This window comes from Centroberyx gerrardi, chromosome 16 (genome assembly GCF_048128805.1).
Source record: "Centroberyx gerrardi isolate f3 chromosome 16, fCenGer3.hap1.cur.20231027, whole genome shotgun sequence".
NCBI lineage: Eukaryota > Metazoa > Chordata > Actinopteri > Beryciformes > Berycidae > Centroberyx > Centroberyx gerrardi.
In genome coordinates, this window is record NC_136012.1 from 17,280,147 (window position 1) to 17,293,552 (window position 13,406).

Genomic DNA, 13,406 nt, shown 5'->3' on the forward strand with positions numbered 1-13,406 from the left:
TACAGTATACAGACAGATTAAAAAAATCTTCTCAAACAGGGGACAAAGCCTGCATCAAATGGGGGGTCTAAAGTGTATCTAAATTGGGGGGGGGGTACTTGATGTGAAAAAGTGATATGAAACTGGTGTATGTGTAGGCCTTGTGTAAAGCTATGTTTCTATTTATCAGGCATACTCTGCAGTTATATACCTATTTCTGTGCAGCTCCCCCTTCTGCTCCAGTCCTGATTTTCTACACTGATTTACCATTAGACATAGGGCAGAGAGAGAGAGAGAGAGAGAGAGAGAGAGAGAGAGAGAGAGAGAGAGAGAGAGAGAGAGAGAGAGAGAAGCCTATCCAGGTGCCTGCTCCAGGCTCCGGTCCTGGTATTCCCTCTTCCCGGGTCTTTGTCCCCGGAACTTGCAGTCCTGCTTGTCCACCGGGGTTTTCTACTCGCATCTGGATCTCAGTACGCGTAGCATACAGTTTAGTGTCCTGTCCTACAGAAACCACAGCGTCCTGAAGACTGAAAAAAAAAAAAAAAAAAACTTTTCCAGCAACTTTCTCATGTCTGCTCTCCTATCGCGCTTTATTCGTCGAAATCCAAGTGGTGAACCAGCAGTTTGATTCTGAAATCCTTGCCTGTGAAAAAGTTTTTTACTTTTGTGTGTGTGTGTTTTTTTTTTAAACCAAATGTTTTCTTGCTTTCTTCATGTTTTCTCGACAGAGTCTGGAACTCGACATTTATCCTAAACACCCGCTCTTTAAACCGGACGACTTTTGAACTGTGTTTAAGGTTATTTTCGGTGTGTTTTTTTTTTCTTCTCGAAGTATTTCAGCGGTGGCCCGAGAGCCGCTGTGAATGAAGTATCTGTTGAGCTTTGCTAAAGAAATCAGCGCGTCTCCATGAGGAAACTCAACGTGGGAGTTGTTGAAACTTTGTCCTAGTTTATATCTACGCCTGAGCGATTATTTTTTCATTTTTTCAAAACTTTGCTGGTGCCGGTAACTTTTTGTTTAAACCGACGCAATGAAGACGATGTTGGTGTTCTCCGCAGTTTACACGTTGGTTGTGTTTTTCATGTCGGCGAGGGCAGAGCCCAAGTCGAAAAACTGCAATGAAGTTCGTGCTGCTTACAGCTCCAAGGGCTTCAACGTCAACGATGTTCCCAACAAAGGAGTACAAGGTGAGTCTGAATTGTTGCGTTTTCAGGCCTGTTTCCAACGTGATACAATGTAGCCGAGAGCTGCGGTTCGCAAAGTGGGGGCCGGGGACCTCCGGGGGTCCCTGAGAAGTCTCCAGGTGGTCCTCAGCAAAATGAAGAGTAGTTTAATTTCGCATAAAGAGACAATGGGGAAGGGGATAATTTGCTCATATGTTTTCCCACTGTTAACTTAGTTCCCCATCCTTCAGTATGGACAGTTGTGCAGCTCTGTACTTAATCATAACTAACTGCAAAAGTCTCCTCAGATGGTTTTCCTTAAGACAAAATCTTCCCAAATGCAGCAAAGCCCATAGTCTAATGTATTTAGGCGTCTTTGACTTTAAAAAGTTTGGGAACCCCTGGTCTGGTCTGGACTGTTTCCTTTAAACAGTTGCTACTGTCACCTTGGTAAAAGCATAGTTTGTGCCTCTGTTAAAGCCTACATGGAAACTCAGTTAATCATACACAATCATGCTGCTTTTAAATGTCAGGAAAGTTACAGTGTAACATCTCAGGGAAGTTTACATTTCAACATTTTGGGATACATTCCTCGGGCAAATGTGCAACTGGCAACTGCTCCCTGCTCTCTCTCCGGTGGGCAAATAGTCTTCATTTAGGAAATACTTGGAGGTAATTCACAACAATAAGAGCTGTTATTAATATACAAACGCTGCAGCAGGCAGACAGAAACCAGGCCTGTGTTTATTTCCCAGCTTCCTTAGTAGTGTCTGCTGTGCCTATGAAGTGTTGGCTGCCTGCAGTGATTTAGTAAACACTCCTGTGCGTTGGGAACTGGACCTACAAGTTAATACTGTGTTAGCATAGTCTTGTTTTTTGTGGTTTTAACAGTTTCTGTGTATAGGTGAGTGTCCCAGCTCTGGTTTCCACGGCAGGATGTTTTGAGCCAAAGAAGAGCACTTGGCAATAAATAGGAGCTGTTATGTTAATAGTGAGAAGGAGGTGAGAAGGCGAATCCATTTAGCTAATAATCAGTTAAACTCCAGTAATGGAAACTTATAGGGGGGCTTACAGTGAAGGCTTGAGGGGAGCAGGAGAAGGGGGTTGGGGTTTGAAATTCCACTGTGCCCTGCATACTTTAAATCCCTCCCTTCTCTCCTTTCCTTTTCATTTTTATAGTGGTTAAAATCAACATGCACACACACACACACACAGATATATATATTCAAACCCCTAAGTTCAGTCCATTCAGGCTGCCAATTTTGGAGTGGCTTTGGGATGTTCTTATTTCAAGTATAGAAGTAGGTCAGATCCAGGCATGGTCACTGTCACGCTGGAGTCTTGTTTCCCCTGTTTAACGCATTTCCTACTATAGGTCTATTTCAGAGGTCTTAATGTGTGTTTAAGTAGTCATTGTTACCACAGCGAAATCAGCTATTCCCTCATTTTTCCACTTACTTTCTCACTCTAAACCTCACAGGCACCAAACTTTTCTTTTTTGGCAAAATATCCAAAGCATTAAATCAACTGACAACTGTGACCAATTTGTATGTGGTCTCCTTTTTGTACCAAAGTCCATTATGAGTTTACTTTGCATACTAAGAGGATGCTCAAACTGTCTTTTTCTGCTCAGGCCATGATGGCTCATTACAATTTGAGTTGGACTTAACTGTCACAGCGGCCGAGAACTTTTTTTTTTCAGCCTATAGGTTCTTTGTCTTCCGCCTGTATGTCTTTGTGATGCTAAACGTCATTGAGAGTACCCCAACATGTCTGCATTTGTTGTATTTAATTGTATTGCATCTCTGGGTCTTGAATGAGGGATCTGAATGAAGCCAGTTGTGTTGTGCAGGTTTGTGTGCTATACACACACGTGCCTTTTCCTTACAATAGGTTCCCGGTGTATGCCCGGGCCTTAGGCAGGGCCAACCTCAACGAGCAGCTCTTTGTCATTGATAGAGACTGAGATAATTGATCCGTAGAAAGCAACAGGGTCTACTGTCATCAAAGAGAGTTGGGGGGTCTCCAAAAAGCAAAAAGAAGATACAAAAGCTCTTCGCTCAGGGGAAACAGGGCTTCGTGTTGCTGGGGAGGAATTGCTCCAGATGTGCAATCTAATCAAACTTCTTCTGTCATGTTTGTCAGAGTTTTACCTCTTCACCTTGCAATGGGTCCAAACATTAATTCTCCTCTTACCATAACACAGTCTGTGTTTAAATTGAATTGGACGTGAGGTTTCAGTCGGGCTGCACAATTCATCATGTGCACATGTGTATCTTAGTTTCCACGATTAATAATCATGGAATATCAGCATATTGGCAATGTTAAACAGTTCATTTCAGTTAGAACATCTGCTGAAGTTGTAAATGGAGATATATGATGCAAAAAATTGCAGTAAAACAATTTTGATCCCCGAATCATCAAGGCTAATAGTTGTGATCACAATATTTACCAAAATAATGGGGCTTTTTATTTTAACCATAATTGTGCAGCTGTAGGTTGCAGAGCAGACCTACATTAAAAATTATACCTTCTCTCTGCCAATTAATCAGCAAAGGTATTATTATTATTCAACAACACCTACCTTTTTCCTGCGGTACTTTCCAGCTCACCAAACCCCTGCGTCACGAGAAGAGCAGTTTATTTATCTGTTCCGCCTCTTCTGATAAAGCAGATTGGTGGAATGTGTGGCTTATTGGAGATGTGGCATTCAAAACTGCCTTTTCGTAACCACAAAGATCTTTTGTTATTGTTGGCGGCACGGAGATAACAATGTTTGTTACCATTCAAATTAGTGACGGGCTCAGCTAAAGCCAAACTCAAGATTCAATAAAGATGTTTTAATGCAATAAAATTGTAATGGAAAACCTCAGTGCTTCAGCATAGACAAAATTAAGTGATATAGAGGAACAGCAGACTCGGTTGGTAAATTCCATGTGGATCCCATGATATCAATCTTTTACCCCTCACGTGGAAACAGTTCAAGACCTGGTTTCTAAATCTCTTGTCAGTTGGATGATGATTTGTTTAGGGCCTGTGGTTGAATACCTCACTTTAATGGGAAATAAATGAGGCTCACAGTCCTAACGATGACAGATTAATATTGTCAGTAATCATACAGAATGTAAATGGCGGTTTGAATGCGTCTGTGTGTATATCTGTTTGTGGTAGGGCAGTTCTTTTTTTCTGGCAGTTATATTTGATACTGTGATACGTGTTAAAAGGTATCTGCTAAGTGCTGCTGCACAGTTGCAAGAGGGACAAGCTCTTCAAAAGAGCCAGAAAACAGAGCGGTTAACACTGACCAGATTGGTATCTGCCATGTCAACGGCTGCTCATTCCGGGGCCGGGCAACGGCACTTCTCCTTTTGTAACCCTTCAAGCAAAATCTGTTTTGGTTTACTCTGGCAGTCTGGCTTGATGTCATGCCTCAGGTATGGGACAATGGCAAAGATCAAAGAGGAGAGGGGAAGAAGGGTCGTTTTCCCTCCCTTCAGCAGGAGGAACATCCCCGACTCATAATCAGTTCGGCGCATTATGACTGAAACTCAAAGCGCGTATGACCTCAGCGCATTGGCCTCTCGGTAAGCTCGAGACATTTTGCAGTCGAGCATTGTGAGGGCTCCTTCCCCCTTCGCCGGTGGCTGCGCGCCCTGCATCGTTACGGTTTGGGAAATAACAGGTTGTGTTATTGCAATGACATTCAGCAGATAAGATAAGAGTAGGGAACTGGGACGCAGGCAATCTGTCGAGGCTTTTATAGCTGGAAGGCCAATATTTGAGTCTCCCTGGTCTGCAGGACTGTGGCCCAGTATTTTAACATCTGTAATAATTAACTAATAAACTGTGGGCCGAGTGTCTTGCTTGACTCTCAAGGTCAGCCTCATGAAACCACAAAAGACTTTCTCAGTTTTATGTGAAACGCAACACGACGACTAATTTTCTAAAATGATTTGCTGCATAAAGAATTGCAGGATCGCAGCCTGTGTGAAAGTTTTCCCTAATAGAAACGCTCCAAGTAAGATAAGAAGCCGTTTGCAGATCTGCACAAATTGTTTAACGATCCTATTTTTAGTCATTGCTACATTGCTGTTGTGACGACATATTCCCAAACATCAGTGTTACAATCAATACTACCCACCTCTCCCCCATTGGTGCAGTTTGGGAGTTCACAAGTCCAGTACCTCCTAGTTGATTATTGGTAAGTTGCACATCAAAAGCAGCATGGTAAGGAAGTACTGACATGTGCTGGTAGAAAGTAGTTCACAGGCTATATATTGTAGGTGATATTGAATAGCAGGATGTTATCACATTTAATTTGACAGTGATGTATTTATAGAAAATCCCACATCGGTTACGCTTATAGGATACGACTAGTAGACACCAGATGCCCCTTGTGTGTCCTGGAGTGAGAAGTCACATCAAGTCTAGATGTTGAGATTTACCATTTTAAGCCAGGATTTGTTGTAAGAAAAGTAATGTACAGCAAAACATCAAAGAAATACAAGATAATACTAAGTACATTAAGGTTTCTAAGACAGCATAGTCCAACACAACATAGTCCTTGTGCATTTTTAAAACTTGAAAAGAAAGTTTTTCTACACAAGCTGTAGTGATGTCTTTTTACTTACTTTGAACTGAGATCCTCAACTGATCTCAACAAGTTTTTCACCCGTAGGAAATGAAATGCTAAGTGACAAATGGATTGACATTTCCCTACTGCAGGCGGTGGCACTCTGTACTCCCTGTTGCTCCCGCTGCAGAAGTTCATATGTGACGCCCACCACCTGTTTGCAGAAGACAGAGCTCATTATCCTTGGATATTCCAGATATATCAATCATGCATCAGTGCTGAGCATGCTGTATCTTCAGGTTTCAACTGACAGGATCAGCTAGGCTTGAGGTGCTCAACTTTGACCAACTTGTTTTGATCTCCTTTTTTACCAGCCTGCAGTGAGCTGCCATAACAACTTTAAAACCTAATAATGTGGAAATCTGGATTATTCAAGAGCAAAATCATGCCAGCAGTTACTTTAGAGTTAAGTCAGTTTAAGTCATCATCGGAATTATTCATAAGGTTTCTTTCAGTCTATAAAACAGCATTTTGTCCCAAGGGTTATAAGTTGCTTAAGTTGTAAGCCAACTTGTGTGTCAGTGATCTGTGAGACAGTTTTTCCGATGTTAGCCAGTGAATGCATCGTCATTTCTGATAACATTCCTGAGCAATGGGATAGTCCACTGTAGCTACAGTACATAGTTTGAAACTGTTCAAGCACTCATTTTCATCTGACCTGTACTGTCTCTGCCAACATTACCATAACCCCCTTTATATCGCCAGATATTGTCATCTTGATTATTAACCGCAATTATTCATCTCATTGATTTGAGGACCAAAAGTATTTCATTGGACTATTTTCATATTTCTATACATTTTTTTTTACTTTTCCATTACAACAAGTGCTCCAAGTGAAATGACATTGTGCAAATATACAATTATTCACCATTGTGCAGCCCTAATTGCTGACATTTGTTTGACTGCATCTGGTTACCTGAGGAGGTAAAGGAGGAGCTTCTGAGCAAAAATGATGCAGGGAATGGTTTGGATTTTAAGGGCAGTGAAGAGAAGTGAATTATGATCGATGCCAAAATCAAGATTTACAAACACCGGAAATAATAGTTTTCCAGAAAACTAGCGATGGGCTGATCAATAAGTAGATCGCGAGCACTTGGACGGGCAGCACAGACCTACACCTTTTAAGATCCTCTGTTGAAACTAAAGGGATAACAGTCTATTTGTCATGGACAGTGTTCAGTTAAAAGCAGTGCCAATGAGACGGTTCCTGTTGCTCTCAGTCCTCTGTGACGTCTCCTCAGTAACTGTTGACGAGGCTTCAGGATAATTGAGTTTAGGTATCATGAGGCTAAGGTCTTGTGAACCCAGGGGGAGCCTGCTTGGGACCGCTAGCGTCCAGATGGGGCAGAGGAGGGAGGCAGGGGGAGGGAGGGAGGGAGGGCCGCTACACGTGCCTGCCAACTCTGCGGTGCCTCGGTGCTCTTATCAGTTTCCTGTGATCGCAGGGCGGCAGCTCTGAGATCAGGGTCTCTCGTGGCGTCCCGCGCTGCTCTGCCAGCAACAGCTGCCTTATCGTCCGCTCAGAAACAAATGAGCTTATCGCAGCCCACATAAGAAAGTTTGGGTTGTGCCTGGCAGACGTGGCCGTACAAGCACAGTGCCGAAACTGCCCGGGTTTTGTTGTTGCCTGGGCCGTATCTGGTGGATAACGATACTGTCATTCTAGACCTGATTTGGTCTTCGAGGTCGAGTTGCCTTCTTTACATTTAGGGCTGTGGAATGTGGAGTTTTCCTCTTATGCTCATTTAGTATGCTCTATGTGTAGCAGCAGTTGAATAGTGTGTGTGTGTGGACCGAGTGTCCGCAACTCCATCTCTCCGCATCCTTTGCTTTGGCCTATCCCCTCAGCGCCCCCCCCCCTTCCACCCCCCCAATGGCCGAGTGAGCGACAGATCAGTGGGGGGTGGATGCTGTGTGTGGGAACAATTGAGCACCCCCTTTTTTAGGCCAGTCTGCCCCCCTCCTCACTGCATTCCACACCGGACCACCAAGACCCGCACACAGGGAGCCGTGGAGCTGGGAACACACGACAACAAAGAGAGCGCTGGAGGGACTGACTGAGGCACACAGAGAAAAAGAGAAGGGGGGATTTGACTGACAGAAAAAGCGGAGCAAAGAGTTTTGTACGAGGGCGAGTTTTACTGAATATCCAGGAGAAACGACCGGCCGGGAGAGAGAGAGAGGGAGAGTGTGTGACACAGGCTTAGGGAATCTGGGGAGGTAGCATGGCTCTGGGCTAGATGCATGAATGCTCTGTGACTCATCTCCTCGCAGTAATGCAGGCATGTACATATAGCCTGCTACTCTCAGTAACCCCTGCGAACGCACGTTTTAGCGAGCACACGTGTCTGTCTAGCACAACATATGCCAGTTGGCGACCGGTTTTATCCGAAGCGCCTCACAGTATCCAGTGCATACATTTTTGGCACGGGTGACCACAGTTTAGCTACCAGCTCGGTCGTATTCTTTGGTGGATCTGTGTGGGACTTTGTCTCAGGCAAACTGTGAGAAATCTGGATCTGGCTTTGTGGTTTTCCGCACTTTGAGTTGAGGGGGAGCGACCCCTGAAAGTCCTTGTTAACACGTCCTGTTTGCATGCTGTTAAGTCGGCAGTCTCTCTCTCTCCCCCTCTGTCCAGACTGACATATCAGTTCATTTTCCTCTGCCTCAGCCCGCGCTGCAGCCGCTCCTCTGGGAGGTTTTGTTTCAGTCTTAGTCTTTCCTTCCTTCCTCATCCCTTGGTGATTTCCTCTCTTTTTTTCCACCGTTTCATAGTGGTTTACCGGTATTTTTCCTGCCCCACTGCATTTAGCCCACTTCTCTTGTTCAGCTCTTCTCTTCTCTTCCCCCTCGTCAGGCTTTCTCTGCGTGGGAAGGCTTCCAGATGATGTACATGCCAAAACTAGACCACGTCTGTTGTTTGCACACATCTCCCCAAGGCTTTGCTATCACACCTCAATATACCAATGCTATTGTCGCAGAGCTACTGCTCCTATGCCAAGGCTTTTACTATCTCTAATAAGTTACCCCACCCCCTCTCCATCGTTTGACTCCTCTGGCTGCTGAATTCCTTTTGTGCGAGTGATGCTGGGTGGTGTATTTTTTTGTTCCTCTGATATTTGAGCCGCTGTGTGTCTCCTTTGTGTTGATCACCTCAGCGCTGGTGTCACTCAGCCAGCTGTGAGGAGTGTGGCGAAGGGCCGCGGGCTCTGATCCCAAACTGCAGGGGTGGAGTGTGAACCCCCTGCCTGGCAGAAGTAGGCTACACGCTCGCTGAAGTCATCGCGCTGCACGGCTGCCAGCGAGGGAATGTGGTTATGATGTAGGTGTAACGCAGCCAAGGTTTATTGATTCCTGTGAAGACATCGTGAGCATGGTGACCGCGTTGATAGTCACGATCATCGTTAGGACTGCTGCGACTCGCCAGAGGCCTGTGTGGTTAGGGAGAGGGGTGAGGGACTGAAGCCAGGGACTTGCCTGAGTGTTTGGGCTGAAACCCCAGTGCTGGGTCCAGGCCAGACGAGCTGTAATCCCTGCTAATTACTCCCAAGGCCTACATCAAGACTCCCACTGACGAGGCAGTCACTCACACTTAGCTCACTTTTCCAAACTGCAGTTAGCTTAATAGGTCTCCTAATATTTACCTAATCCCTCTGTGTGCTGCTTTCTCTTGAACTTATATTAAAACAATTGCCCGAGACCAAAAACCCAGGTTACTCTGCTTTGTTTTTAGAAGTCTTTTTTCGGTCAAACTAAAAAGCTGTGGGCGGGTCTCTGGCTTTTTCACATGGCTCTGTGAATTTGACTGACGAGGCGATGCCATGTCTTAAAAACGGGTCATCAAAACTAAAATTTAAAATGTGAAGAAGCCAATGGCAGAAATCCTGCTGGCTGAGGGCCGATTAGGGAGGCAAAAAAAACACACACACACTTGAAAAGATCAAATACTCATTTTTAAATGAAAGCTCCAAAGCTGCAAATCATTTGGTCGGCGAGTTTGAGGGTGGTTCTTGCTGGCAGAAAAACGAGGCTCTATGTGGGAATGCAAGTCGACCCGCTAGGAGTTGAAATATTGTACATCATCGGAATGGCAAGTAGCTATGATTTACTGACACATTCACTGCATATCATCAGGAAAAGGCCTGAGCCATCCATGACTGAAGCCCATTAAACCATTGTACCATTAGGTTTAGGCTTTCTGGTCCCTTTGACAGTCGGCTATGAGTGGTTCTCTTCCCACCGCCCTCGCTGGTGTCCAGTTTCCTAAGGCCCAACAGGTATATCAGAATCATTGTTGCCCTTTTGTAGCTTTGAGGTTCCAGAAACCTGATCTTGTACCTGACCTCATTCTGCCTGGGGGGCTTCGCCGGGCCCCGTCCTGCCTCAACATCTGGTGGACTTCAGCTGCTTTTGGATGTCTGTTATAAACATTGTCAAAGAGCTCCCTGTCCTTAGGAGGGGCTCACTGGCTTTTACTGGCAATGATGAAATGTATTGTTTGTGTGTTAAGTCTTTTAAAAGCTCTCATATGTTTCAACAGAGATGGATTTTTTGAATTCTTTTTTGTGGGGGATGGACGGGGGGGGGGGGTCATACTCTGCTATGTGCAAGTTGTACGTGTAAATGCATATGACCCTGCAACAAAGAAGGTTTTAAATGTAAAGCCTCCCTCAGTACTCCAGCCTGTGGCTCTCAAGCAGTGAGTGAAGCAGATCTCAGAGAGGACTTATTTGCAAGCTTAACAGTAGTCCATTTCTCTGACAGCACAACACTGTTTGCGCAGGGTCCCATGGTAAAGCACTTGGCCTTAAGTAAAGAGTGTTTTTCATCTTCTCTTTTTAAAGTCTGTTTTCATTTGTGTGCCGTGAGTCAGTGGAAAGAGGGAGGGCTGGTGGAGAGGGACAAGCCAGGAAGGTCTTTTGTGCCTCCTTTTTTCTCCTCCCCTCTTCCCTTGTGATAATCACGCTGTGCTGTAACTTGTCCTCTCCGTTTGTCTGCAAAACCTCTGCCTGTCTCTGCAAATCTCGAAGATAACACTGTCTTCTCTCTCTCTCTCTCCCTCTCTCTCTCTCTCTCTCTCTCTTTCACTCACTCACACTCACTCGCTCACACACATGCACACAGCCAAAGCGTCAAGGTGTAATCCACAGTAAAGGCACTAGATCAAACGCTGAAACTCGGCAGCTCCTAAAGAGCACATACCTGAAAGAAAGATGTGGAGAGAGTGAAGGATTAGACTAATTGTTAACGTGAATCATTGCCTCCAACTCCCCGCATAGATGACGCGGATGTTAACAAAAGATTCATGCTTCCCAGCAAAGTCGTGGTCAGAAGAAAAATAACATGCTTTTACTCGGTTCAACATTTTTCTTTCCCTGTTGGCGTGAATTTGTAGTCTATAAAATATGCCACATGGGCACTTAAACCACCTGGCTGAATACACACATAGATTTGAATGGGAGTCAGGTGGCCAATCACCAATGGGTGCTGTCTTTGCCAGGAGGAAGGTGAACAAGTTGCAAGAAGTTTGTGTGCAGCACGGCATCAAAACAGCATATCAAACGCCACACACACACACACACACACACACACACAGACCACTTCTGTTTGAAGCATGAATTCCCCATAACTCTGTTAACATGAATCATGGCCTCCAGCTCCCTCCATAGTTAGAGCAGACATTACTTGCGCAAGTGCTTGGAGGTTTGACCCTTTTATTTGTATGATCTCATTGCTTGGCTGCTATGTTTGTATATTTTTTGACCCCTGGCAGACCTCGCTGGTCCTTTTTGGGGCAGATGTTTACTGTTGTCTGTCCCGTTGTCTGGCAAAGAATATCATGATGGGATGTGCTAGGGAAGTGATTGCCCACTCTTTTGTATGACGTTACTTGACTAATTAACACAGCAGCAACGCTGGATTAACTTGTATGGGTGACTGACCACAAAGTCCTTGTACCCCATACCCCCCCCAACCCCCATCTCTCGCACCCAACGTCCCGTTCTCTCACTTTCACTCTCTTATTCACTCCGTTTCACTCTCACTTGCAGAATAGTGTTTTTTCTTCATTACCTAGTCTTACGTAGTAGTTGAGGTTTTAGTATCAGGGGATTTAATTGCTACCACCTGAACCTTGCCCTGCACAGTTAAATCAACACTCTCCCAACTCCCTCCTAAAAGTCCGCTAGCTCTAATCCGCTATCAGAGACTTTATGGAAATGTCTTTCATGTTGCAAACGCAATCCCTAATCAGGAGCTATATTTACCTCACGCTACTTTGCATGCAGAGGTCAGAGAGTCTAAGACTGTTCACCAGTAGTTTTTTATAGTGACTCCAAGACATGTCGTATAATTTCAAGTGTGCAACAAGTGGAAATTGCAGAAGTGCTCCGTGAATAGCCCCTGTGGTTTGCGTTGGTTGCTGACTTTTTAAATGTACTTGGGGAAGTGCAGGAGCGAGTTAAATCATTGACAAAGCAGTGACCTGGGAAGTGGTGTAGGCAGGGAGCTTTTGTGTGAGGAGACAAAGCCGGAGACGCAGGGCTGGGAAGGGAGAGGGAAACAGACAGAGCGAGAGGCCAGGGCCATGTTGTGGAATCTCCCCAGGGGCTTCTGGGTAAATGTTCATGGATGACAGCATTTTGGAATGTTCACAAATGGAGAGTTTTAATTGGCCAGAGGCCCCAACTGGTTTAGCAATCAGAGATGGACTCTGGTGGCAGAGGGCTCGGATTTATGAATCCCGGTGTGTGCTTGTTTGTGTGATCGTGTGCCTTTTGGGAAAAATAACTCACTCGTGCCTGTGCAGTGTTTGACGAATGTGGAGGTTTTTGCACAGATAAAGATTTTTAATCTAGCTGACTCTCACACTGAATAAGTAATTGGCAGCCAGCATTGACATTAAGGGCTGTTGCTGTGGCAGTTCAGTACTGCGGTGCTGAAGGAGCAGACGGGGCGATGGTGATTGTAATGAGTTCTGCCTGCCTTCTGCAGCAGACATGCCTTTCTTTTTCATCGTAGTCATGCCATCTGAAAAGCAAATTTTGGCAGTTTGGGTGTTTTGACAGCTGTGTGTTGGAAGAGATTTTAATTCCTGATTTATTTAAGGAAACATCATTTCGCACAGACATTATCCAAGTTCTTGTGGCTGGCTGAGTAACTTAAAATATTCACTCTAGAGAGTACTCAAAACCAAAACTCCTGGCCTCATAAATGGATGGTGAGCATTCTTGTAAGTGGATTAACTCTCATGTCACAAGCAATGCTGATGTTTCCCCAGTTCACCACTACTGAGAGGCTTTTTTCTAGTAAAGAGGCAACGACAGAGATCACATTTTTCATGGATGTTACTGAAGGTCTGTGATCATTATTGTTTCTTGTATTAACCTCTGATACTTCCTGTTAATGCTGAATCATAAGTTGACATCAACAGAAGTGTCATGACTCATCATGTGAGGCATGGCTGCTTTCTGGTCAGCTGACTTTACACAACAAACAAACAAAGCTACACACGTGTAGGAGTTGCTAGCATGCATCCTTGTGTCACTTCTTTATTCAACCATATTTCCATGTAACTGATCAACTCTTTTGATTTTTTGGTATTGTATTCTATCCATTATGCTATATGCAT

General features: G+C 44.7%; 1 protein-coding gene across 1 annotated transcript in view; it reads left to right on the forward strand.

Moving 5' to 3' along the window:
- Positions 1 to 453: 453 nt before the first annotated feature.
- The window catches only part of gpc4 (glypican 4), a 30,066-nt gene continuing 17,113 nt past the window's right edge, over positions 454 to 13,406 (forward strand). The window contains exon 1 of the mRNA XM_071923864.2: positions 454 to 1,167. Coding sequence (XP_071779965.1) covers positions 1,011 to 1,167 — 157 coding nt within the window. The 5' untranslated portion in view covers positions 454 to 1,010. The remainder of the gene's footprint in view (positions 1,168 to 13,406) is intronic.